The 26,143-nt window shown below is 47.7% G+C and overlaps 1 protein-coding gene across 1 annotated transcript in view; it reads left to right on the plus strand.

Moving 5' to 3' along the window:
- Positions 1-26,143, plus strand: part of LOC122547749 (complement component C7-like) — a gene marked incomplete at its 5' end in the record, with an annotated part of 220,379 nt that overhangs the window by 34,113 nt on the left and 160,123 nt on the right. The window contains 2 exons of the mRNA XM_087994142.1: positions 6,922-7,153; positions 21,499-21,673. Of these exons, the coding sequence (XP_087850268.1) occupies positions 6,922-7,153; positions 21,499-21,673 (407 nt within the window). The remainder of the gene's footprint in view (positions 1-6,921; positions 7,154-21,498; positions 21,674-26,143) is intronic.

Consider the following 26,143-nt stretch of genomic DNA (forward strand, 5'->3'; position numbering starts at 1 on the left):
TGATTCTATGACTATAATTCTATCAGTTTTTAAATAGTTATGGAAACGGAAAGGGCTGCCCCACTAGTTAAAGTTCTAAATTGGGGCCAGATCAATTTTGATGGTATTAGACAGGAACTCCCAAAAGTTGATTGGGGGAAAGGGACACCTGGCAAATGGGAAGCCTTCAAAAGCGAGCTAACGGGCGTTCAGGGACTCGGGCGTTAGTGTGAAGGGCAAGGCTAACAGGAGTGGGTGACCAGAGATATGGAGGCTCTGCTAAAGGTAAGGAAGGAGGTATGTGTCAGTTATCAACAGCTGGGATTGAGGGAAACCCTTCAGGAGTATAGTGGGTGTAGGAGCAATCTACAGAGGGAATTCAGGAAGGCAGAAAGGGGTTATGTTAGACAAAAACAGAAACTGCTGGAAAAGCTCAGCAGGTCAGGCAGTATCTGTGCAGAGAAATCAGAGTTAATGTTCTGGGTCCAGTGACCCTTCCTCAGAACTCATGATAGCGAGAAAAATGTTGGTTTATAATCAGAAGATCAGGTGGGGGTGGGGTGGGGAAGAGATAGAACATAGAATATAGAAAAGTACAGCACAGAACAGGCCCTTTGGCCCACGATGTTGTGCCGAGACTTAATCCTAATGTAAAATATAATAACTTAACCTACACACCCCTCAACTCACTGCTATCCGTGTGCATACCCAGCAGTCGCTTAAATGTCCCCAATGACTCTGCTTCCACCACCACAGCTGGCAACACATTCCATGCATTCACAACTCTCTGCGTAAAGAACCTACCTCTGATGTCTCCTTTATACCTTCCTCCTAACACCTTAAAACTATGGCCCCTCGTACCAGTCAATCCTGCCCTGGGGAAAAGTCTCTGGCTATTGACTCTATCCATTGCCTCTCATTATCTTGTATACCGATCAGGTCTCCTCTCTTCCTTGTAGAGCTGCAGCAAAACCTCGCAGCTCTTAAACTCGATCCCCCTGTTAATGAAAGCCAAAACACCATATGCTTTCTTAACAACCCTATCCACTTGGGTGGCAACTTTGAGGGATCTATGTACTTGCACACCCAGATCCCTCTGTTCCTCCACACTGTCAAGAATCCTGTCTTTAATCCTATATTCAGCATTCGAGTTTGACCTTCCAAAATGCATCACTTAGCATTTATCCAGGTTGAACTCCATCTGCCATTTCTCAGCCCAGCTCTGTATCCTGTCTATGTCACGCTGCAGCCTGCAGTAGCCCTCTATACTATCGACGACACCTCCAAGCTTAGTTGACAAGTAAACAATAGATAGGGATTGAAACAGAAATCCTGTCGGAGGCACAAGCAGAAGCTCTTCAACATGGACATGCCTGGAAGAGATGGGGCATTGAGATAGCGTTGACAGACACGTTTAAGTAGAATCCAGAGAGATTCCTCAAGTATGCTAAGGCCAAAACAGTAACTAGGGAGAGAATAGGGTCCCGTATAGATCAATGAGTCTGTCTATGTTTGGAGCCACAAGAGGTGGGTGAGGTACCAAACGAATATTTTGCATTTACTGAGGGAGAAAGGTGTGGAAGATAGGGAACTCGGAAACAAAGAGTGATATCTCAGTCAGAGTCCACATTACAGAAGAGGATGCATGTCTTAAAATGCATTAAGGTAAATATGTCTCCAGGAAATGAAGAAGTGTAGCCGAGAATTCTGTGGGAAGCTAGAGAAGTGATTGCTGGGTTCCTTACTGAGATATTTGTATCATCGATAGTCACAGGGGAGGTGCCGGAAGACTGGAGGTTGGCTAACGTGGTGCCACTGTTTCAGAAGGGCAGTAAAGACAAGCCAGGGAACTATAGACCAGTGAGCCTGACCTCGGTGGTGGAGGGAATCCTGAGGGACAGGATGTACATGTATTTGGAAAGGCAAGGACTGATTAGGGATAGTCAACATGGCTTTGCGTGTGGGAAATCATGTCTCACAAACTTGATTGAGTTTTTGAAGAGATGATCAAGAAAATATATGAAGGCAGGGCAGACGACATTGTCTACATGGACTTTAGCAAAGCCTTCAACAAGATGTTGCATGGTCGACTGGTTACTAAGGTTAGATTACAGGGGATTCAGGGAGAGCTGGCCAATTGGAGACAGCATTGGTTTGACAGCTCGGTCGGAGAGCGAGGGTTGGGGTAGAGGATTCCTGTTCAGACTGGAGGCCCGTGACCAGCAGTCTGCTGCGAGGATCAGTGCTGGGTCCACTGCTGTTTGTCATTTATAGAAACAATTTCAATGTGAATATAGGAAGATGGTTGCAGATGGTTGGAGACAGAGTGAGCAGGTAAGAAGGTTATCGAACAATACAACAAGATCTTGGTCAGCTGGCTCAGTGGGCTGAGGAATACCAGATGGAGTTTAACTTAGATAAATGTAAGGTGTTGTACTTGGTCAGGACTGACACAGTCAATGGTAGAGCCCTGGGGACAGCCCAAAGAGACCCTAATGGTGCAGGTACATTGTTCCTTGGATGAGGAGTCACATGGAGAAAAGATGGTGCAGAAGGCAGAGGGCACACTCACTGTCATTGGTCAGAGCACTGAGCCCAGGAGCTGGGACATCATCTTATGGCTGAGCAGGACAGTGGTAAGTTCCCGTTTTCCACACAGAGGGTGGTGCATACAATTCTGGTCACCGTGCTACAGGAACAAAGGTATTAACCTGGAAAGGCTCAAAAAGAATTTACAAATATGTTCCCGAGACTGGAGGGCTTGAGCGAGAAAGAGGCTGTTTTCCCTGGAGCGTCGGAGGCTGACGGATGACCCTCATAGAGGTTTATAAAATCATGAGGGGCATGGATAGGGTAAATAGACAAAGTCTTTTTCTCAGGGTAAGGCAGTCCAGAACTAGAGGGCATAGGTTTAGGGTGAGAGGGGAAAGATATAAAAGGGACTTAAGAGGCAACTTTTTCACACAGAGGGTGGTACGTGTATGGAATGAGCTGCCAGAGGATGTGGTGGAGGCTGGTACAATTACAACATTTAAGAGGCATTTGGATGGGTATATGAATAGGAAGGGTTTGGAGGGATATGGGCCGGGTGCTGGCAGGTGGGACTAGGTCAGTTTGGAAAACCTGATCAGTGTGAATGGATTTTATGTTTCTGTATTACACTATTCACCCTCTGACAGTGCGGCACTCCCTCAGCACTGACCCTCTGACAGGGCAACACTTCCTCAGCACTGACCCTCTGATAGGGCAACACTCCCTCAGCACTGACCCTCTGATAGTGCGGCACTCCCTCAGCACTGACCCTCTGATAGTGCAGCACTCCCTCAACACTGACCCTCCGACAGTTCGGCACTCCCTCAGCACTGACCCTCCGACAGTGCGGCACTCCCTCAGCACTGACCCTCCGACAGTTCGGCACTCCCTCAGCACTGACCCTCCGACAGTGCGGCACTCCCTCAGCACTGACCCTCCGACAGTGCGGCACTCCCTCAGCACTGACCCTCTGATAGTGCAGCACTCCCTCAACACTGACCCTCCGACAGTTCGGCACTCCCTCAGCACTGACCCTCCGACAGTGCGGCACTCCCTCAGCACTGACCCTCCGACAGTTCGGCACTCCCTCAGCACTGACCCTCCGACAGTGCAGCACTCCCTCAGTTCTGACCCTCTGACAATGCGGCACTCCCTCAGCACTGACCCTCTGACAGGGCAACACTTCCTCAGCACTGACCCTCTGATAGGGCAACACTCCCTCAGCACTGACCCTCTGATAGTGCGGCACTCCCTCAGCACTGACCCTCTGATAGTGCAGCACTCCCTCAACACTGACCCTCCGACAGTTCGGCACTCCCTCAGCACTGACCCTCCGACAGTGCGGCACTCCCTCAGCACTGACCCTCCGATAGTGCAGCACTCCCTCAGTTCTGACCCTCTGACAATGCGGCACTCCCTCAGCACTGACCCTCCGACAGTGCAGCACTCCCTCAACACTGACCCTCCGACAGTTCAGCACTCCCTCAGCACTGACCCTCCGACAGTGCGGCACTCCCTCAGCACTGACCCTCCGATAGTGCAGCACTCCCTCAGTTCTGACCCTCTGACAATGCGGCACTCCCTCAGCACTGACTCTCCGACAGTGCAGCACTCCCTCAGCACTGACCCTCCAACAGTGCGGCACTCCCTCAGTCCTGACCCTCTGACAGTGCAACACTCCCTCAGCACTGACCCTCTGACAGTGCAGCATTCCCTCAGCACTGACACTCCGACAGTGCGGCGCTCCCTCAGCACTGACACTCGGACAGTGGGCGCTCCCTCAGCACTGACCCTCCAACAGTGCAGCACTCCCTCAGCACTGACCGTCCGACAGTGTGGCACTCCCTCAGCACTGACCCTCCGACAGTGTGGCACTCCCTCAGCACTGACCCCCTGACAGTGCGGCACTCCCTCAGCACTGACCCTCTGACAGGGCAACACTTCCTCAGCACTGACCCTCTGATAGGGCAACACTCCCTCAGCACTGACCCTCTGATAGTGCGGCACTCCCTCAGCACTGACCCTCTGATAGTGCAGCACTCCCTCAACACTGACCCTCCGACAGTTCGGCACTCCCTCAGCACTGACCCTCCGACAGTGCGGCACTCCCTCAGCACTGACCCTCCGACAGTTCGGCACTCCCTCAGCACTGACCCTCCGACAGTGCAGCACTCCCTCAACACTGACCCTCCGACAGTTCGGCACTCCCTCAGCACTGACCCTCCGACAGTGCGGCACTCCCTCAGCACTGACCCTCCGACAGTGCGGCACTCCCTCAGCACTGACCCTCTGATAGTGCAGCACTCCCTCAACACTGACCCTCCGACAGTTCGGCACTCCCTCAGCACTGACCCTCCGACAGTGCGGCACTCCCTCAGCACTGACCCTCCGACAGTTCGGCACTCCCTCAGCACTGACCCTCCGACAGTGCAGCACTCCCTCAGTTCTGACCCTCTGACAATGCGGCACTCCCTCAGCACTGACCCTCCGACAGTGCAGCACTCCCTCAACACTGACCCTCCGACAGTGCGGCACTCCCTCAGCACTGACCCTCCGATAGTGCAGCACTCCCTCAGTTCTGACCCTCTGACAATGCGGCACTCCCTCAGCACTGACTCTCCGACAGTGCAACACTCCCTCAGCACTGACCCTCTGATAGTGCGGCACTCCCTCAGCACTGACCCTCTGATAGTGCAGCACTCCCTCAACACTGACCCTCCGACAGTTCGGCACTCCCTCAGCACTGACCCTCCGACAGTGCGGCACTCCCTCAGCACTGACCCTCCGACAGTTCGGCACTCCCTCAGCACTGACCCTCCGACAGTTCGGCACTCCCTCAGCACTGACCCTCCGACAGTGCGGCACTCCCTCAGCACTGACCCTCTGATAGTGCAGCACTCCCTCAACACTGACCCTCCGACAGTTCGGCACTCCCTCAGCACTGACCCTCCGACAGTGCGGCACTCCCTCAGCACTGACCCTCCGACAGTTCGGCACTCCCTCAGCACTGACCCTCCGACAGTGCAGCACTCCCTCAGTTCTGACCCTCTGACAATGCGGCACTCCCTCAGCACTGACCCTCCGACAGTGCAGCACTCCCTCAACACTGACCCTCCGACAGTTCGGCACTCCCTCAGCACTGACCCTCCGACAGTGCGGCACTCCCTCAGCACTGACCCTCCGATAGTGCAGCACTCCCTCAGTTCTGACCCTCTGACAATGCGGCACTCCCTCAGCACTGACTCTCCGACAGTGCAGCACTCCCTCAGCACTGACCCTCCAACAGTGCGGCACTCCCTCAGTCCTGACCCTCTGACAGTGCAACACTCCCTCAGCACTGACCCTCTGACAGTGCAGCATTCCCTCAGCACTGACACTCCGACAGTGCGGCGCTCCCTCAGCACTGACACTCGGACAGTGGGCGCTCCCTCAGCACTGACCCTCCAACAGTGCAGCACTCCCTCAGCACTGACCGTCCGACAGTGTGGCACTCCCTCAGCACTGACCCTCCGACAGTGTGGCACTCCCTCAGCACTGACCCCCTGACAGTGCGGCACTCCCTCAGCACTGACCCTCTGACAGTGCCCACTCCCTCAGCACTGACACTCCAACAGTGCGGCGCTCCCTCAGCACTGACCCTCCGACAGTGCGGCTCTCCCTCAGCACTGACCCTCCGACAGTGCGGCACTCCCTCAGCACTGACCCTCCGACAGTGCCCACTCCCTCAGCACTGATCCTCCGACAATGCGGTGCTCCCTCAGCACTGACCCTCCGACAGTGCGGCACTCCCTCAGCACTGACCCTCCGACAGTGCCCACTCCCTCAGCACTGACCCTCCGACAGTGCCCACTCCCTCAGCACTGATCCTCCGACAATGCGGTGCTCCCTCAGCCCCGACCCTACGACAGTGCAGCACTCCCTCAGTCCCTCTGACAATGCGGTACTCCCTATGTGTCCATCGTTTGATTTCACTGTGAACTGACTGTATACAGTGGGGTCATCCCCACAGAGCAGACGTTACCCCCACAGAGCAGACGTTACCCCCACAGAGCAGATGTTACCCCCACAGAGCAGACGTTACCCCCACAGAGCAGACGTTACCCCCACAGAGCAGATGTTACCCCCACAGAGCAGACGTTACCCCCACAGAGCAGATGTTACCCCCACAGAGCAGATGTTACCCCCACAGAGCAGTCGTTACCCCCACAGAGCAGACGTTACACCCACAGAGCAGACGTTACCCCCACAGAGCAGACGTTACCCCCACAGAGCAGATGTTACCCCCACAGAGCAGACGTTACCCCCACAGAGCAGATGTTACCCTGTGACTATGGCTTTGGTGATCCATCACCCTCCCAGGCTGGTCTCCCTGACCCTGCACTTTCTGATATTCTGACATGTCTCTTTCAGCTTGCTCCTCTCCATGAGCTGGTGAAGGGCGTGCCCTGCGCTGGGGTGAAGAGACATTACCTACAGAGAGCGATTCAGCAATACATCGATGAGCTCCATCCATGTCAGTGTCGGCCATGTCTGAACAATGGGCAGGCAGTGGTGGTGGGCTCCACGTGCCAGTGTTTCTGTAAACCTTACACCTTCGGGGTGGCCTGTGAGAAAGGTGTGCTTGCCCAGGACCAGGAAAGTGGTAAGGTAGCAGTCACCCGCGTGTGTCTGACAGGGGGCTCTGAAACACACATGGGCAGCATTGTTGGGATGCCAATGCCAATAGATGAAAAATTCGCATTCCCTAAAGAATATTGGAGAACCTGATGGGATTTTCCCAATTATCATCAACAGGTTCCAGATCATCGTTAGACTCTGGCATGATGGGGTAAAAATCCAGGTTCCAGAGCACGACTGGCACCTGCGGATGAACAAGATGGTGATCACACCATCAGTGATGGGAGTGTGGGGGAAGAGAGTACATAGAGCTGGGGGAGGGGGAACTACACGGGGAAGGGGGGGTTCACAGTCAGTGCTGGAGGGGAGAAGGTTGTAATTTGGAGAGGGGTGGGGATCATAGTAGGAGCATGACAGTGTATTATCTCAATGAGACTGTGTGTGTGTTTTCTAAATGAGACTGTGTGTGTGTTTTGTAAATGAGACTGTGTGTGTGTTTTCTAAATGAGGCTGTGTGTGTGTTTTGTAAATGAGACTGTGTGTGTGTTTTGTGAATGAGACTGTGTGTGTGTTTTGTAAATGAGACTGTGTGTGTGTTTTGTAAATGAGACTGTGTGTGTGTTTTGTGAATGAGACTGTGTGTGTGTTTTGTGAATGAGACTGTGTGTGTGTTTTGTAAATGAGACTGTGTGTGTGTTTTCTAAATGAGACTGTGGGTGTGTTTTGTAAATGAGACTGTGTGTGTGTTTTGTAAATGAGACTGTGTGTGTGTTTTGTAAATGAGACTGTGTGTGTGTTTTCTAAATGAGACTGTGTGTGTGTTTTGTGAATGAGACTGTGTGTGTGTTTTGTAAATGAGACTGTGTGTGTGTTTTCTAAATGAGGCTGTGTGTGTGTTTTGTAAATGAGACTGTGTGTGTGTTTTGTGAATGAGACTGTGTGTGTGTTTTGTAAATGAGACTGTGTGTGTGTTTTGTAAATGAGACTGTGTGTGTGTTTTCTAAATGAGACTGTGGGTGTGTTTTGTAAATGAGACTGTGTGTGTGTTTTCTAAATGAGACTGTTTGTGTGTTTTGTAAATGAGACTGTGTGTGTGTTTTCTAAATGAGACTGTGGGTGTGTTTTGTAAATGAGACTGTGTGTGTGTTTTCTAAATGAGACTGTGTGTGTGTTTTGTAAATGAGACTGTGTGTGTGTTTTCTAAATGAGACTGTGGGTGTGTTTTGTAAATGAGACTGTGAGTGTGTTTTCTAAATGAGACTGTGCATGTGTTTTCTAAATGAGACAATGTGTGTGTTTTCTAAATGAGACTGTGAGTGTGTTTTGTAAATCAGACTGTGTGTGTGTTTTCTAAATGAGGCTGTGTGTGTGTTTTCTAAATGAGGCTGTGTGTGCGTTTTCTAAATGAGGCTGTGTGTGCGTTTTCTAAATGAGGCTGTGTGTGTTTTCTAAATGAGGCTGTGTGTGTGTTTTCAAAATGAGGCTGTGTGTGCGTTTTCTAAATGAGGCTGTGTGTGCGTTTTCTAAATGAGACTGTGTGTGTTTTCTAAATGAGACTGTGGGTGTGTTTTCTAAATGAGACTGTGTGTGTTTTCTAAATGAGGCTGTGTGTGTGTTTTCTAAATGAGGCTGTGTGTGCGTTTTCTAAATGAGGCTGTGTGTGCGTTTTCTAAATGAGGCTGTGTGTGTTTTCTAAATGAGGCTGTTTGTGTGTTTTGTAAATGAGGCTGTGGGTGTGTTTTGTAAATGAGGCAGTGTGTGTGTTTTCTAAATGAGGCTGTGTGTGTGTTTTCTAAATGAGACTGTGTGTGTGTTTTGTAAATGAGACTGTGTGTGTGTTTTGTGAATGAGACTGTGTGTGTGTTTTGTAAATGAGACTGTGTGTGTGTTTTGTAAATGAGACTGTGCGTGTGTTTTCTAAATGAGACTGTGGGTGTGTTTTGTAAATGAGACTGTGTGTGTGTTTTCTAAATGAGACTGTTTGTGTGTTTTGTAAATGAGACTGTGTGTGTGTTTTCTAAATGAGACTGTGGGTGTGTTTTGTAAATGAGACTGTGTGTGTGTTTTCTAAATGAGGCTGTGTGTGTGTTTTGTAAATGAGACTGTGTGTGTGTTTTGTGAATGAGACTGTGTGTGTGTTTTGTGAATGAGACTGTGTGTGTGTTTTGTAAATGAGACTGTGTGTGTGTTTTGTAAATGAGACTGTGTGTGTGTTTTCTAAATGAGACTGTGGGTGTGTTTTGTAAATGAGACTGTGTGTGTGTTTTCTAAATGAGACTGTTTGTGTGTTTTGTAAATGAGACTGTGTGTGTGCTTTCTAAATGAGACTGTGGGTGTGTTTTGTAAATGAGACTGTGTGTGTGTTTTCTAAATGAGACTGTGTGTGTGTTTTGTAAATGAGACTGTGTGTGTGTTTTCTAAATGAGACTGTGGGTGTGTTTTGTAAATGAGACTGTGAGTGTGTTTTCTAAATGAGACTGTGCATGTGTTTTCTAAATGAGACAATGTGTGTGTTTTCTAAATGAGACTGTGAGTGTGTTTTGTAAATCAGACTGTGTGTGTGTTTTCTAAATGAGGCTGTGTGTGTGTTTTCTAAATGAGGCTGTGTGTGCGTTTTCTAAATGAGGCTGTGTGTGCGTTTTCTAAATGAGGCTGTGTGTGTTTTCTAAATGAGGCTGTGTGTGTGTTTTCTAAATGAGGCTGTGTGTGCGTTTTCTAAATGAGGCTGTGTGTGCGTTTTCTAAATGAGACTGTGTGTGTTTTCTAAATGAGACTGTGGGTGTGTTTTCTAAATGAGACTGTGTGTGTTTTCTAAATGAGACTGTGTGTGTGTTTTCTAAATGAGACTGTTTGTGTGTTTTGTAAATGAGACTGTGTGTGTGTTTTCTAAATGAGACTGTGGGTGTGTTTTGTAAATGAGACTGTGTGTGTGTTTTCTAAATGAGGCTGTGTGTGTGTTTTGTAAATGAGACTGTGTGTGTGTTTTGTGAATGAGACTGTGTGTGTGTTTTGTAAATGAGACTGTGTGTGTGTTTTGTAAATGAGACTGTGGGTGTGTTTTCTAAATGAGACTGTGGGTGTGTTTTGTAAATGAGACTGTGTGTGTGTTTTCTAAATGAGACTGTTTGTGTGTTTTGTAAATGAGACTGTGTGTGTGTTTTCTAAATGAGACTGTGGGTGTGTTTTGTAAATGAGACTGTGTGTGTGTTTTCTAAATGAGACTGTGTGTGTGTTTTGTAAATGAGACTGTGTGTGTGTTTTCTAAATGAGACTGTGGGTGTGTTTTGTAAATGAGACTGTGAGTGTGTTTTCTAAATGAGACTGTGCATGTGTTTTCTAAATGAGACAATGTGTGTGTTTTCTAAATGAGACTGTGAGTGTGTTTTGTAAATCAGACTGTGTGTGTGTTTTCTAAATGAGGCTGTGTGTGTGTTTTCTAAATGAGGCTGTGTGTGCGTTTTCTAAATGAGGCTGTGTGTGCGTTTTCTAAATGAGGCTGTGTGTGTTTTCTAAATGAGGCTGTGTGTGTGTTTTGTAAATGAGGCAGTATGTGTGTTTTCTAAATGAGGCTGTTTGTGCGTTTTCTAAATGAGGCTGTGTGTGCGTTTTCTAAATGAGGCTGTGTGTGTTTTCTAAATGAGGCTGTGTGTGTGTTTTCTAAATGAGGCAGTATGTGTGTTTTCTAAATGAGGCTGTTTGTGTGTTTTCTAAATGAGGCTGTGGGTGTGTTTTGTAAATGAGGCTGTGAGTGTGTTTTCTAAATGAGGCTGTGTGTGTGTTTTCTAAATGAGGCTGTGTGTGTGTTTTCTAAATGGGACTGTGTGTGTTTTCTAAATGAGACTGTGGGTGTGTTTTCTAAATGAGACTGTGTGTGTTTTCTAAATGAGGCTGTGTGTGTTTTCTAAATGAGACTGTGTGTGTGTTTTCTAAATGAGACTGTGTGTGTGTTTTCTAAATGAGACTGTGTGTGTTTTCTAAATGAGGCTGTGTGTGTGTTTGGTAAATGAGACTGTGTGTGTGTTTTCTAAATGAGGCTGTGAGTGTGTTTTGTAAATGAGACTGTGTGTGTGTTTTCTAAATGAGGCTGTGGGTGTGTTTTCTAAATGAGACTGTGTTTGTGTTTTCTAAATGAGGCTGTGGGTGTGTTTTCTAAATGAGACTGTGTATGTGTTTTCTAAATGAGGCTGTTTGTGTGTTTTCTAAATGAGACTGTGTGTGTTTTCTAAATGAGACTGTGGGTGTGTTTTCTAAATGAGACTGTGTGTGTTTTCTAAATGAGGCTGTGTGTGCGTTTTCTAAATGAGGCTGTGTGTGCGTTTTCTAAATGAGACTGTGTGTGTGCGTTTTCTAAATGAGGCTGTGTATGTTTTCTAAATGAGGCTGTGTGTGTTTTCTAAATGAGGCTGTGTGTGCGTTTTCTAAATGAGGCTGTGTGTGTTTTCTAAATGAGGATGTTTGTGTGTTTTGTAAATGAGGCTGTGGGTGTGTTTTGTAAATGAGGCAGTGTGTGTGTTTTCTAAATGAGGCTGTGTGTGTGTTTTCTAAATGGGACTGTGTGTGTTTTCTAAATGAGACTGTGGGTGTGTTTTCTAAATGAGACTGTGTGTGTTTTCTAAATGAGGCTGTGTGTGCGTTTTCTAAATGAGGCTGTGTGTGTGTTTTCTAAATGAGACTGTGGGTGTGTTTTCTAAATGAGGCAGTGTGTGTGTTTTCTAAATGAGGCTGTGTGTGTGTTTTCTAAATGAGGCAGTGTGTGTGTTTTCTAAATGAGGCAGTGTGTGTGTTTTCTAAATGAGGCTGTGTGTGTGCTTTCTAAATGAGACTGTGTGTGTGTTTTCTAAATGAGGCTGTGAGTGTGTTTTCTAAATGAGACTGTGCATGTGTTTTCTAAATGAGGCTGTGTGTGTGTTTTCTAAATGAGACTGTGTGTGTTTTCTAAATCAGACTGTGGGTGTGTTTTCTAAATGAGACTGTGTGTGTTTTCTAAATGAGGCTGTGTGTGCGTTTTCTAAATGAGGCTGTGTGTGCGTTTTCTAAATGAGGCTGTGTGTGTTTTCTAAATGAGGCTGTGTGTGTGTTTTGTAAATGAGGCTGTGGGTGTGTTTTGTAAATGAGGCAGTGTGTGTGTTTTCTAAATGAGGCAGTATGTGTGTTTTCTAAATGAGGCTGTTTGTGTGTTTTCTAAATGAGGCTGTGGGTGTGTTTTGTAAATGAGGCAGTGTGTGTGTTTTCTAAATGAGGCTGTGTGTGTGTTTTCTAAATGGGACTGTGTGTGTTTTCTAAATGAGACTGTGGGTGTGTTTTCTAAATGAGACTGTGTGTGTTTTCTAAATGAGGCTGTGTGTGTTTTCTAAATGAGACTGTGTGTGTGTTTTCTAAATGAGACTGTGTGTGTGTTTTCTAAATGAGACTGTGTGTGTTTTCTAAATGAGGCTGTGTGTGTGTTTGGTAAATGAGACTGTGTGTGTGTTTTCTAAATGAGGCTGTGAGTGTGTTTTCTAAATGAGACTGTGTGTGTGTTTTCTAAATGAGGCTGTGGGTGTGTTTTCTAAATGAGACTGTGTTTGTGTTTTCTAAATGAGGCTGTGGGTGTGTTTTCTAAATGAGACTGTGTATGTGTTTTCTAAATGAGGCTGTGTGTGTGTTTTGTAAATGAGGCTGTGGGTGTGTTTTGTAAATGAGGCAGTGTGTGTGTTTTCTAAATGAGGCAGTGTGTGTGTTTTGTAAATGAGGCTGTGAGTGTGTTTTGTAAATGAGGGTGTGTTTGTGTTTTCTAAATGAGACTGTGTGTGTGTTTTCTAAATGAGACTGTGTGTGTTTTCTAAATGAGGCTGTGTGTGTGTTTGGTAAATGAGACTGTGTGTGTGTTTTCTAAATGAGGCTGTGAGTGTGTTTTCTAAATGAGACTGTGTGTGTGTTTTCTAAATGAGACTGTGTGTGTGTTTTGTAAATGAGGCTGTGAGTGTGTTTTCTAAACGAGGCTGTGTGTGTGTTTTCTAAATGAGGCTGTGTATGTGTTTTCTAAATGAGGCTGTGTGTGTGTTTTCTAAAAGAGACTGTGTGTGTGTTTTCTTAATGAGACTGTGTGTGTGTTTTCTAAATGAGACTGTGTGTGTGTTTTCTAAATGAGACTGTGTGTGTGTTTTGTAAATGAGACTGTGTGTGTGTTTTCTAAATGAGGCTGTGTGTGTGTTTTCTAAATGAGGCTGTGTGTGTGTTTTGTAAATGAGACTGTGTGTGTGTTTTCTAAATGAGGCTGTGTGTGTGTTTTCTAAATGAGGCTGTGTGTGTGTTTTGTAAATGAGACTGTGTGTGTGTTTTTTAAATGAGACCGTGTGTGTGTTTTCTAAATGAGACTGTGTGTGTGTTTTCTAAATGAGGCTGTGAGTGTGTTTTCTCAATGAGACTGTGTGTGTGTTTTCTAAATGAGACTGTGGGTGTATTTTCTAAATGAGGCTGTGTGTGTGTTTTGTAAATGAGACTGTGTGTGTGTTTTTTTTTAAATGAGACCGTGTGTGTGTTTTCTAAATGAGACTGTGTGTGTGTTTTCTAAATGAGGCTGTGAGTGTGTTTTCTCAATGAGACTGTGTGTGTGTTTTCTAAATGAGACTGTGGGTGTATTTTCTAAATGAGACTGTGTGTGTGTTTTCTAAATGAGACCGTGTGTGTGTTTTGTAAATGAGACTGTGTGTGTGTTTTGTAAATGAGACTGTGTGTGTGTTTTCTAAATCAGACTGTGGGTGTGTTTTCTAAATGAGACTGTGTGTGTTTTCTAAATGAGGCTGTGTGTGCGTTTTCTAAATGAGGCTGTGTGTGCGTTTTCTAAATGAGGCTGTGTGTGTTTTCTAAATGAGGCTGTGTGTGTGTTTTGTAAATGAGGCTGTGGGTGTGTTTTGTAAATGAGGCAGTGTGTGTGTTTTCTAAATGAGGCAGTATGTGTGTTTTCTAAATGAGGCTGTTTGTGTGTTTTCTAAATGAGGCTGTGGGTGTGTTTTGTAAATGAGGCAGTGTGTGTGTTTTCTAAATGAGGCTGTGTGTGTGTTTTCTAAATGGGACTGTGTGTGTTTTCTAAATGAGACTGTGGGTGTGTTTTCTAAATGAGACTGTGTGTGTTTTCTAAATGAGGCTGTGTGTGTTTTCTAAATGAGACTGTGTGTGTGTTTTCTAAATGAGACTGTGTGTGTGTTTTCTAAATGAGACTGTGTGTGTTTTCTAAATGAGGCTGTGTGTGTGTTTGGTAAATGAGACTGTGTGTGTGTTTTCTAAATGAGGCTGTGAGTGTGTTTTCTAAATGAGACTGTGTGTGTGTTTTCTAAATGAGGCTGTGGGTGTGTTTTCTAAATGAGACTGTGTTTGTGTTTTCTAAATGAGGCTGTGGGTGTGTTTTCTAAATGAGACTGTGTTTGTGTTTTCTAAATGAGGCTGTGGGTGTGTTTTCTAAATGAGACTGTGTATGTGTTTTCTAAATGAGGCTGTGTGTGTGTTTTGTAAATGAGGCTGTGGGTGTGTTTTGTAAATGAGGCAGTGTGTGTGTTTTCTAAATGAGGCAGTGTGTGTGTTTTGTAAATGAGGCTGTGAGTGTGTTTTGTAAATGAGGGTGTGTTTGTGTTTTCTAAATGAGACCGTGTGTGTGTTTTGTAAATGAGACTGTGTGTGTGTTTTCTAAATGAGACTGTGTGTGTGTTTTCTAAATCAGACTGTGGGTGTGTTTTCTAAATGAGACTGTGTGTGTTTTCTAAATGAGGCTGTGTGTGCGTTTTCTAAATGAGGCTGTGTGTGCGTTTTCTAAATGAGGCTGTGTGTGTTTTCTAAATGAGGCTGTGTGTGTGTTTTGTAAATGAGGCTGTGGGTGTGTTTTGTAAATGAGGCAGTGTGTGTGTTTTCTAAATGAGGCAGTATGTGTGTTTTCTAAATGAGGCTGTTTGTGTGTTTTCTAAATGAGGCTGTGGGTGTGTTTTGTAAATGAGGCAGTGTGTGTGTTTTCTAAATGAGGCTGTGTGTGTGTTTTCTAAATGGGACTGTGTGTGTTTTCTAAATGAGACTGTGGGTGTGTTTTCTAAATGAGACTGTGTGTGTTTTCTAAATGAGGCTGTGTGTGTTTTCTAAATGAGACTGTGTGTGTGTTTTCTAAATGAGACTGTGTGTGTGTTTTCTAAATGAGACTGTGTGTGTTTTCTAAATGAGGCTGTGTGTGTGTTTGGTAAATGAGACTGTGTGTGTGTTTTCTAAATGAGGCTGTGAGTGTGTTTTCTAAATGAGACTGTGTGTGTGTTTTCTAAATGAGGCTGTGGGTGTGTTTTCTAAATGAGACTGTGTTTGTGTTTTCTAAATGAGGCTGTGGGTGTGTTTTCTAAATGAGACTGTGTATGTGTTTTCTAAATGAGGCTGTGTGTGTGTTTTGTAAATGAGGCTGTGGGTGTGTTTTGTAAATGAGGCAGTGTGTGTGTTTTCTAAATGAGGCAGTGTGTGTGTTTTGTAAATGAGGCTGTGAGTGTGTTTTGTAAATGAGGGTGTGTTTGTGTTTTCTAAATGAGACTGTGTGTGTGTTTTCTAAATGAGGCTGTGTGTGTTTTCTAAATGAGACTGTGTGTGTGTTTTCTAAATGAGACTGTGTGTGTGTTTTCTAAATGAGACTGTGTGTGTTTTCTAAATGAGGCTGTGTGTGTGTTTGGTAAATGAGACTGTGTGTGTGTTTTCTAAACGAGGCTGTGTGTGTGTTTTCTAAATGAGGCTGTGAGTGTGTTTTCTAAATGAGGCTGTGGGTGTGTTTTCTAAATGAGGCTGTGAGTGTGTTTTGTAAATGAGGGTGTGTTTGTGTTTTCTCAATGAGACTGTGTGTGTGTTTTCTAAATGAGGCTGTGTGTGTTTTCTAAATGAGACTGTGTGTGTGTTTTCTAAATGAGACTGTGTGTGTGTTTTCTAAATGAGACTGTGTGTGTGTTTTCTAAATGAGACTGTGTGTGTTTTCTAAATGAGGCTGTGTGTGTGTTTGGTAAATGAGACTGTGTGTGTGTTTTCTAAATGAGGCTGTGAGTGTGTTTTCTAAATGAGACTGTGTGTGTGTTTTCTAAATGAGACTGTGTGTGTGTTTTGTAAATGAGGCTGTGAGTGTGTTTTCTAAATGAGGCTGTGTGTGTGTTTTCTAAATGAGGCTGTGTATGTGTTTTCTAAATGAGGCTGTGTGTGTGTTTTCTAAAAGAGACTGTGTGTGTGTTTTCTTAATGAGACTGTGTGTGTGTTTTCTAAATGAGACTGTGTGTGTGTTTTCTAAATGAGACTGTGTGTGTGTTTTGTAAATGAGGCTGTGAGTGTGTTTTCTAAATGAGGCTGTGTGTGTGTTTTCTAAATGAGGCTGTGTATGTGTTTTCTAAATGAGGCTGTGTGTGTGTTTTCTAAAAGAGACTGTGTGTGTGTTTTCTAAATGAGACTGTGTGTGTGTTTTGTAAATGAGGCTGTGAGTGTGTTTTCTAAATGAGACTGTGTGTGTGTTTTCTAAATGAGACTGTGCATGTGTTTTCGAAATGAGGCTGTGTGTGTGTTTTCTAAATGAGACTGTGTGTGTGTTTTCTAAATGAGACTGTGTATGTGTTTTCTAAATGAGGCTATGTGTGTGTTTTCTAAATGAGGCTGTGTGTGTTTTGTAAATGAGGCAGTGTGTGTGTTTTCTAAATGAGGCTGTATGTGTGTTTTCTAAATGAGGCTGTGTGTGTGTTTTCTAAATGAGACTGTGTGTGTGTTTTCTAAATGAGACTGTGTATGTGTTTTCTAAATGAGGCTGTGTGTGTGTTTTGTAAATGAGGCTGTGAGTGTGTTTTCTAAATGAGGCTGTGTGTGTGTTTTCTAAATGAGGCTGTGTATGTGTTTTCTAAATGAGGCTGTGTGTGTGTTTTCTAAAAGAGACTGTGTGTGTGTTTTCTAAATGAGGCTGTGAGTGTGTTTTCTAAATGAGACTGTGCATGTGTTTTCTAAATGAGGCTGTGTGTGTGTTTTCTAAATGAGACTGTGTGTGTGTTTTGTAAATGAGACTGTGTGTGTGTTTTCTAAATGAGGCTGTGTGTGTGTTTTCTAAATGAGGCTGTGTGTGTGTTTTCTAAATGAGGCTGTGTGTGTGTTTTGTAAATGAGGCTGTGGGTGTGTTTTGTAAATGAGGCAGTCTGTGTGTTTTCTAAATGAGGCAGTGTGTGTGTTTTCTAAATGAGGCTGTGTATGTGTTTTCTAAATGAGACTGTGTGTGTGTTTTCTAAATGAGACTGTGTGTGTGTTTTCTAAATGAGACTGTGTGTGTGTTTTCTAAATGAGACTGTATGTGTTTTCTAAATGAGACTGTGGGTGTGTTTTCTAAATGAGACTGTGTGTGTGTTTTCTAAATGGGACTGTGTGTGTGTTTTCTAAATGGGACTGTGTGTGTGTTTTCTAAATGAGGCTGTGGGTGCGTTTTCTAAATGAGGCTGTGTGTGTGTTTTCTAAATGAGGCTGTGTGTGTGTTTTCTAAATGAGACTGTGTGTGTGTTTTGTAAATGAGACCGTGTGTGTGTTTTGTAAATGAGGCAGTGTGTGTGTTTTCTAAATGAGACTGTGTGTGTGTTTTCTAAATGAGGCTGTGTGTGTGTTTTCTAAATGAGGCTGTGTGTGTTTCTAAATGAGGCTGTGTGTGTGTTTTGTAAATGAGGCTGTGTGTGTGTTTTGTAAATGAGGCAGTGTGTGTGTTTTCTAAATGAGACTGTGTGTGTGTTTTCTAAATGAGGCTGTGTGTGTGTTTTCTAAATGAGGCTGTGTGTGTGTTTTGTAAATGAGGCTGTGTGTGTGTTTTGTAAATGAGACCGTGTGTGTGTTTTGTAAATGAGACTGTGGGTGTGTTTTCTAAATGAGGCTGTGTGTGTGTTTTCTAAATGAGGCTGTGTGTGTGTTTTGTAAATGAGGCTGTGTGTGTGTTTTCTAAATGAGGCTGTGTGTGTGTTTTGTAAATGAGGCTGTGAGTGTGTTTTCTAAATGAGACTGTGCATGTGTTTTCTAAATGAGGCTGTGTGTGTGTTTTCTAAATGAGGCAGTGTGTGTGTTTTCTAAATGAGGCAGTGTGTGTGTTTTCTAAATGAGACTGTGTGTGTGTTTTCTAAATGAGACTGTGGGTGTATTTTCTAAATGAGACTGTGGGTGCGTTTTCTAAATGAGGCTGTGTGTGTGTTTACTAAATGAGACTGTGTGTGTTTTCTAAATGAGGCTGTGTGTGTGTTTTGTAAATGAGGCTGTGGGTGTGTTTTCTAAATGAGGCTGTGTGTGTGTTTTCTAAATGAGACTGTGTGTGTGTTTTGTAAATGAGGCTGTGTGTGTTTCTAAATGAGGCTGTGTGTGTGTTTTGTAAATGAGGCTGTGTGTTTGTTTTGTAAATGATGCAGTGTGTGTGTTTTCTAAATGAGACTGTGTGTGTGTTTTCTAAATGAGGCTGTGTGTGTGTTTTCTAAATGAGTCTGTGGTTGTGTTTTGTAAATGAGGCTGTGTGTGTGTTTTCTAAATGAGGCTGTGTGTGTGTTTTCTAAATGAGGCTGTGTGTGTGTTTTCTAAATGAGACTGTGTGTGTGTTTTGTAAATGAGACCGTGTGTGTGTTTTGTAAATGAGGCAGTGTGTGTGTTTTCTAAATGAGACTGTGTGTGTGTTTTCTAAATGAGGCTGTGTGTGTGTTTTCTAAATGAGGCTGTGTGTGTTTCTAAATGAGGCTGTGTGTGTGTTTTGTAAATGAGGCTGTGTGTGTGTTTTGTAAATGAGACTGTGTGTGTGTTTTCTAAATGAGACTGTGTGTGTGTTTTCTAAATGAGGCTGTGTGTGTGTTTTGTAAATGAGACTGTGTGTGTGTTTTGTAAATGAGACCGTGTGTGTGTTTTCTAAATGAGACTGTGTGTGTGTTTTCTAAATGAGGCTGTGAGTGTGTTTTCTCAATGAGACTGTGTGTGTGTTTTCTAAATGAGACTGTGGGTGTATTTTCTAAATGAGGCTGTGTGTGTGTTTTCTAAATGAGACCGTGTGTGTGTTTTGTAAATGAGACTGTGTGTGTGTTTTCTAAATGAGACTGTGTGTGTGTTTTCTAAATGAGACTGTGTGTGTGTTTTCTAAATGAGACTGTGTGTGTGTTTTCTAAATGAGACTGTGTGTGTGTTTTGTAAATGAGACTGTGTGTGTGTTTTCTAAATGAGACTGTGTGTGTGTTTTCTAAATGAGTCTGTGTGTGTGTTTTGTAAATGAGGCTGTGTGTGTGTTTTGTAAATGAGACTGTGTGTGTGTTTTCTAAATGAGGCTGTGTGTGTGTTTTGTAAATGAGACTGTGTGTGTGTTTTGTAAATGAGACCGTGTGTGTGTTTTCTAAATGAGGCTGTGTGTGTGTTTTCTGAATGAGACCGTGTGTGTGTTTTCTAAATGAGACTGTGTGTGTGTTTTCTAAATGAGACTGTGTGTGTGTTTTCTAAATGAGACTGTGTGTGTGTTTTCTAAATGAGACTGTGTGTGTGTTTTCTAAATGAGACTGTGGGTGTGTGTTTTCTAAATGAGGCTGTGTGTGTGTTTTCTAAATGAGCCTGTGTGTGTTTTCTAAATGAGACTGTGGGTGTGTGTTTTCTAAATGAGGCAGTGTGTGTGTTTTCTAAATGAGCCTGTGTGTGTTTTCTAAATGAGACTGTGGGTGTGTGTTTTCTAAATGAGGCTGTGTGTGTGTTTTCTAAATGAGACTGTGTGTGTGTTTTCTAAATGAGACTGTGTGTGTGTTTTCTGAATGAGACTGTGTGTGTGTTTTCTAAATGAGACTGTGTGTGTGTTTTCTAAATGAGGCTGTGTGTGTGTTTTCTAAATGAGGCTGTGTGTGTGTTTTCTAAATGAGACTGTGGGTGTGTGTTTTCTAAATGAGACCGTGTGTGTGTTTTCTAAATGAGACTGTGTGTGTGTTTTCTAAATGAGGCTGTGAGTGTGTTTTCTCAATGAGACTGTGTGTGTGTTTTCTAAATGAGACTGTGGGTGTATTTTCTAAATGAGGCTGTGTGTGTGTTTTCTAAATGAGACCGTGTGTGTGTTTTGTAAATGAGACTGTGTGTGTGTTTTCTAAATGAGACTGTGTGTGTGTTTTCTAAATGAGACTGTGTGTGTGTTTTCTAAATGAGACTGTGTGTGTGTTTTCTAAATGAGACTGTGTGTGTGTTTTGTAAATGAGACTGTGTGTGTGTTTTCTAAATGAGACTGTGTGTGTGTTTTCTAAATGAGTCTGTGTGTGTGTTTTGTAAATGAGGCTGTGTGTGTGTTTTGTAAATGAGACTGTGTGTGTGTTTTCTAAATGAGGCTGTGTGTGTGTTTTGTAAATGAGACTGTGTGTGTGTTTTGTAAATGAGACCGTGTGTGTGTTTTCTAAATGAGGCTGTGTGTGTGTTTTCTGAATGAGACCGTGTGTGTGTTTTCTAAATGAGACTGTGTGTGTGTTTTCTAAATGAGACTGTGTGTGTGTTTTCTAAATGAGACTGTGTGTGTGTTTTCTAAATGAGACTGTGTGTGTGTTTTCTAAATGAGACTGTGGGTGTGTGTTTTCTAAATGAGGCTGTGTGTGTGTTTTCTAAATGAGCCTGTGTGTGTTTTCTAAATGAGACTGTGGGTGTGTGTTTTCTAAATGAGGCAGTGTGTGTGTTTTCTAAATGAGCCTGTGTGTGTTTTCTAAATGAGACTGTGGGTGTGTGTTTTCTAAATGAGGCTGTGTGTGTGTTTTCTAAATGAGACTGTGTGTGTGTTTTCTGAATGAGACTGTGTGTGTGTTTTCTAAATGAGACTGTGTGTGTGTTTTCTAAATGAGGCTGTGTGTGTGTTTTCTAAATGAGGCTGTGTGTGTGTTTTCTAAATGAGACTGTGGGTGTGTGTTTTCTAAATGAGGCTGTGTGTGTGTTTTCTAAATGAGGCTGTGTGTGTGTTTTCTAAATGAGACTGTGTGTGTGTTTTCTAAATGAGACAGTGTGTTTGTGTTTTCTAAATGAGGCTGTGTGTGTGTTTTCTAAATGAGACTGTGTGTGTGTTTTCTAAATGAGACTGTGGGTGTGTGTTTTCTAAATGAGGCTGTGTGTGTGTTTTCTAAATGAGACTGTGGGTGTGTGTTTTCTAAATGAGGCTGTGTGTGTGTTTTCTAAATGAGACTGTGGGTGTGTGTTTTCTAAATGAGACTGTGGGTGTGTGTTTTCTAAATGAGGCTGTGAGTGTGTTTTCTCAATGAGACTGTGTGTGTGTTTTCTAAATGAGACTGTGTGTGTGTTTTCTAAATGAGACTGTGTGTGTGTTTTCTAAATGAGACTGTGGGTGTGTTTTCTAAATGAGGCTGTGGGTGTGTTTTGTGAATGAGGTTTTGTATTTTACAGGAGTTGGTGTTGCTGGGGGCTGGAGCTGCTGGAGCAAGTGGACACCGTGTCTGAACGAACACCGTTCCCGGTCCCGACGCTGTGATAACCCCCGGCCCAGCCCCGGGGGGAGGAACTGTCCTGGACAGAGCTCCCAGTCCGAGCGGTGTGAGCACGGAGAAATGGAATATTTACGGTGAGCAGCTGTAGCCCACTCCCCCTCCCCTCCCTCATTCCCTGTCCCTCCCCAGACATTACCCCTGCCCCACCCCCCCCCCCACACCCCTGCCGGCCATGGTCTCACAGTTTGCTGTCAGGTCATGGCCTTCAGGCCTGGGCCTTAGCTGTGACCTCTCAGTGAATCACCAGCCAGACCCAGTGGTCAGCTGGAACTGACCTCCTCCTGCTTTCCTCATTCCCTCACTGACCCTCTCCCATACCACCATCCCTGCCCCCACACTCCAACCCGGATCCCCCATAACCCCCACCTGACCCCCATCCCCCTCCACACCCCCATCCCGTCCCTTCCTGCCACGCCAAACCCTGGCTCCACTTACCCCGCCTGACCCCTTCACTCTCCCACCCTGTTTCCTCACACCCCTCACCATGAACCCCCCACCCTGACCCCCCCCCAAACACCCCCATCCCATCGCCCCCCCCCCCCCCCCCCGCCGACTCTCCACACCCACCCAATACAGTCAGCATGTAGTCTGCTTTCCACTACACCAATGTCTCCCCCAGGAAACAGGGACCCTTCCCCCCCCCCCCCAGGAAACAGGGACCCTTCCCCTCCCCCCGGGAAACAGGGACCCCCCCCCCCTCAGTCTGGGGGTAATGTGGATCACAGAGTCTGTCAGACCGAATGGGGTGGGGTTGGGGGTGGGGTTGGGGGTGGGGGCAGCTGTGCTTTCTGCTCTGGCCGGAGACCAAAACACAGCCTATCAATTACAATTACGACCATCACAAAGCAGTAACTCCAACAGGAGGAGGCCATTCAGCCCCTCAGGCCTGCTTCCCCATCCAATAGGATGGTGGCTGATCCTACATTCCTCACACCCACTTTCCTGCTCTTCCCCCTTGACCCTGTGACTGATCAAGAATCTCTCTCAGCCTTAAACATACACGAGGACTCTGCCCCCACAGCTCTCTCTGTGACAAGGAGTTCCAAAGACTCACAACCCTCTGAGAGAAGGAATTCCTCCCCATCTCAGTCTGACATCGGTGCCCCTTTATTCAGAGACTGTACCCTCTGGTCCCAGACTCTCCCCTGAGGGGGAACACTCTCTCAGCTCCGACCCTGACAAACCCCTTGCGAATCCGCTATGTTTGAATGAGATCAGCTCTCATTCTCTAAACCCCAGGGAGTCGAGTCCCAACCTGTTTAACCTTTCCGGATAAAACAATCCCTCCCCACACCAGGGGACCATCCCAGCCTACCTGCTCTGAACTGCCTCCAACGTAATAATATACTTTCCCTAAAACCTTTCCATTTGAGTGGTACATGTCAGCTGGCAAAGTGAGACCGTTCTGTCAGAGAGCAACCTGGCCAGAGATACTAGCCCTCACAGCCTGGCCCAGTCAGTGCCAAATATCACTCAGCACTCTTACAGGGAGGGACATCACAGAGTGTACACGGGACAGGGGGAGGGGGAGGGAATGGGATGGGGGGGGTGTACCCGGGACAGGGGGAGGGGAAGGGGATGCGGATGTGTACCCGGGACGGGGGGAGGGGCAGGGGATGGGGTGTGTACACAGGGGGAGGGGGAGGGGGTGTGTACAAGGGACAGTGGGAGAGGGAGAGGGGATGGGGGTGTGTACACGGGACAGGGTGGGGGTGTGTGTACACGGGCTGGGGGAGAAGGGGAGGGATGGGGGTATGTACCCAGGACGGGGAGGAGATGGGGGGTGTGTACCCAGGACGGGGGGAGGGGATGGGGGGGATGTACACGGGACAGGGGGGAGGGAGAGTGGATGGGGGTGTGTACACGGGACAGGGACAGGGGATGGGGGTGTATACATGGGGGGAGTGTACCCAGGACGGGGAGAATGTACCCAGGACGGGGGTAGGGGATGGGAGGGTGTACATGGAACAGGGGGAGGGGGATGGGGTGTGTGTACACGGGGGAGGGGATGTACACGGGTCAAGGGGAGGGGGATGGGATGGGTGTGTGTACACGGAACGGGGGAGGGGGAGGGGATGGGGTTGTGTACATGGGAGAGGGAGAGGGGGAGGGGGGGTGTACATGGGGGAGGGGGGGTGTACCCGGGACAGGGGGAGGAGGAGGGGGATGGGGGTGTGTACACAGGACGGGGGGAGGGGGATGGGGGTGTGTACACGGGACGGGGGAGGGGGAGTGGAAGGCGGTGTGTACATGGGACAGGGGCAGGTGATGGGGCTGTATACATGGGACAGGGGTAGGGGTTGGGGGTGTGTACACGGGACGGAGGGAGGGGTTGGTGGGTGTACCCGGGACGGGATGGGATGGGGGGTGCATACCTGGGACAGGGGGAGGGGGCTGGGAGTGCGTACACGGGACAGTGGGAGGGGGAGGAATGGGGGGTGTGTACATGGGAGAGGGGGATGGGGGTGTGTACACGGACAGGGGGAGGGGCAGGTGATGGGGAGGGGGATGGGGGTGAGGGTGGGGGTCAGTGATGGTGCAGGGGGTGCGTGGGTGGGGATGAGGGTGGGGGTCAGTGAGGGGCAGGGTGGGGGGGTGAGAGTGGGGGTCAGTGGGGCTGGGGAGGGGGATGGGGATGAGGGTGGGGGTCAGTGATGGGGCAGGGGGTGCGGGGATGGGGATGAGGGTGGGGGTCAGTGATGGGGCAGGGTGAGGAGGTGGGGATGAGGGTGGGGGTCAGTGATGGGGCAGGGGAGGGAGATGGGATGAGGGTGGGGGTCAGTGATGGCGCAGTGTGAGGGGGATGGGGATGAGGTGGCGGTCAGTGATGGGGCAGGGGGAGGGGGATGAGGTTGGGGTCAGTGGGGCATGGGGAGGGGGTGGGGGTCAGTGATGGGGCATGATGGGGGGATGGGGATAAGGATGGGGGTCAGTGGGGCAGGGGGAGGGGGTGAGGATCAGTGGGGCAGGGGGAGGGGGTGGGGTTCAGTGATGAGCGTGGGGGTCAGTGATGGGGCAGGGGGAGGGGGATGGGGATGAGGGTGGGGGTCAGTGATTGGGTAGAGGGATGGGGATGAGGGTGGGGGTCAGTGATGGGGCAGGGGGTGGGGGTCAGTGATGGGTCAGGGGGTAGGGAATGGGGATGAGGGTAGGGGTCAGTGATGGGGCAGGTGGAGGGGGATGGGGATGAGGGTGGGGGTCAGTGGGGCAGGGGGAGGGGGTGGGCGTCAGTGATGGGGCAGGGGGATGGGGATGAGGGTGGGAGTCAGTGGGGCAAGGGGAGGGGGTGAGGGTCAGTGATGGGGCAGGGGAGGGGTTGGGGGTCAGTGATGAGGGTGGGGGTCAGTGATGGGGCAGGGGGAGGGGGATGGGGATGGGGGTGGGGGTCAGTGATGGGGCAGGGGAGGGGGATGGGGGGAGGGTGGGGGTCAGTGATGGGGCAGTGGGAAGGGGATGGGGATGAGGGTGGGGGTCAGTGATTGGGCGGGGGTGGGGGTCAGTGATGGGTCAGGGGGTAGGGAATGGGGATGAGGGTGGGGGTCAGTGATGGGGCAGGGTGGGGGGGTGAGAGTGTGGGTCAGCGATGGGGCTGGAGAGGGGGATGGGGATGAGGGTGGGGGTCAGTGATGGGGCGGGGGTGCGGGGGTGGGGATGAGGGTGGGGGTCAGTGATGGGGCGGGGGTGCGGGGGTGGGGATGAGGGTGGGGGTCAGTGATGGGGCGGGGGTGCGGGGGTGGGGATGAGGGTGGGGGTCAGTGATGGGGCAGGGTGAGGGGGATGGGGATGAGGGTGGGGGTCAGTGATGGGGCAAGGGAGGGGGATGGGGATGAGAGTGGTGGTCAGTGATGGGGCAGGGTGAGGGGGTGGGGGTGAGAGTGGGGGTCAGTGATGGGACAGCGGGTGGGGGATGGGGATGAGGGTGGGGGTCAGTGATGGGGCAGGGAGAAGGGGATGGAGATGAGGGTGGGGTCAGTGATGGGGCAGGGGAGGGGGGTGGGCGTCAGTGATGGGGCAGGGGGAGGGGAGGGGATGGGGATGAGGGTGGGGGTCAATGGGGCAGGGGGAGGGGGTGAGGGTCAGTGATGGGGCAGGGGGAGGGGTTGGGGGTCAGTGATGAGGGTGGGGGTCAGTGATGGGGCAGGGGAGGGAGATGGGGATGAGGGTGGGAGGTCAGTGACGGGGCAGGGGGAAGGGGATGGGGATGAGGGTGGGGGTCAGTGATTGGGCGGGGGGTGGGGGTCAGTGATGGGTCAGGGGGTAGGGAATGGGGATGAGGGTGGGGGTCAATGATGGGGCAGGGGAAGGGGATGGGGATGAGGGTGGGGGTCAGTGGGGCAGGGGGATGGGGATGGGGATGAGGGTGGGGGTCAGTGGGGCAGGGGGAGTGGTTGGGGGTCAGTGATGGGGCAGGGGAGGGGGATGGGGATGAGAGTGGGGGTCAGTGATGGGGCAGGGGGATGGGGATGGAGATGGGGGTGTGAGTCAGTGATGGGGCAGGGGAGGATGGGGGTCAGTGATGGGGCAGGTGGAGGGGGATGGGGATG

This window comes from Chiloscyllium plagiosum, unplaced genomic scaffold, assembly GCF_037043375.1.
Source record: "Chiloscyllium plagiosum isolate Xiang-an unplaced genomic scaffold, Cpla_swu_hap1 HiC_scaffold_2, whole genome shotgun sequence".
NCBI classification, from domain to species: Eukaryota; Metazoa; Chordata; class Chondrichthyes; order Orectolobiformes; family Hemiscylliidae; genus Chiloscyllium; species Chiloscyllium plagiosum.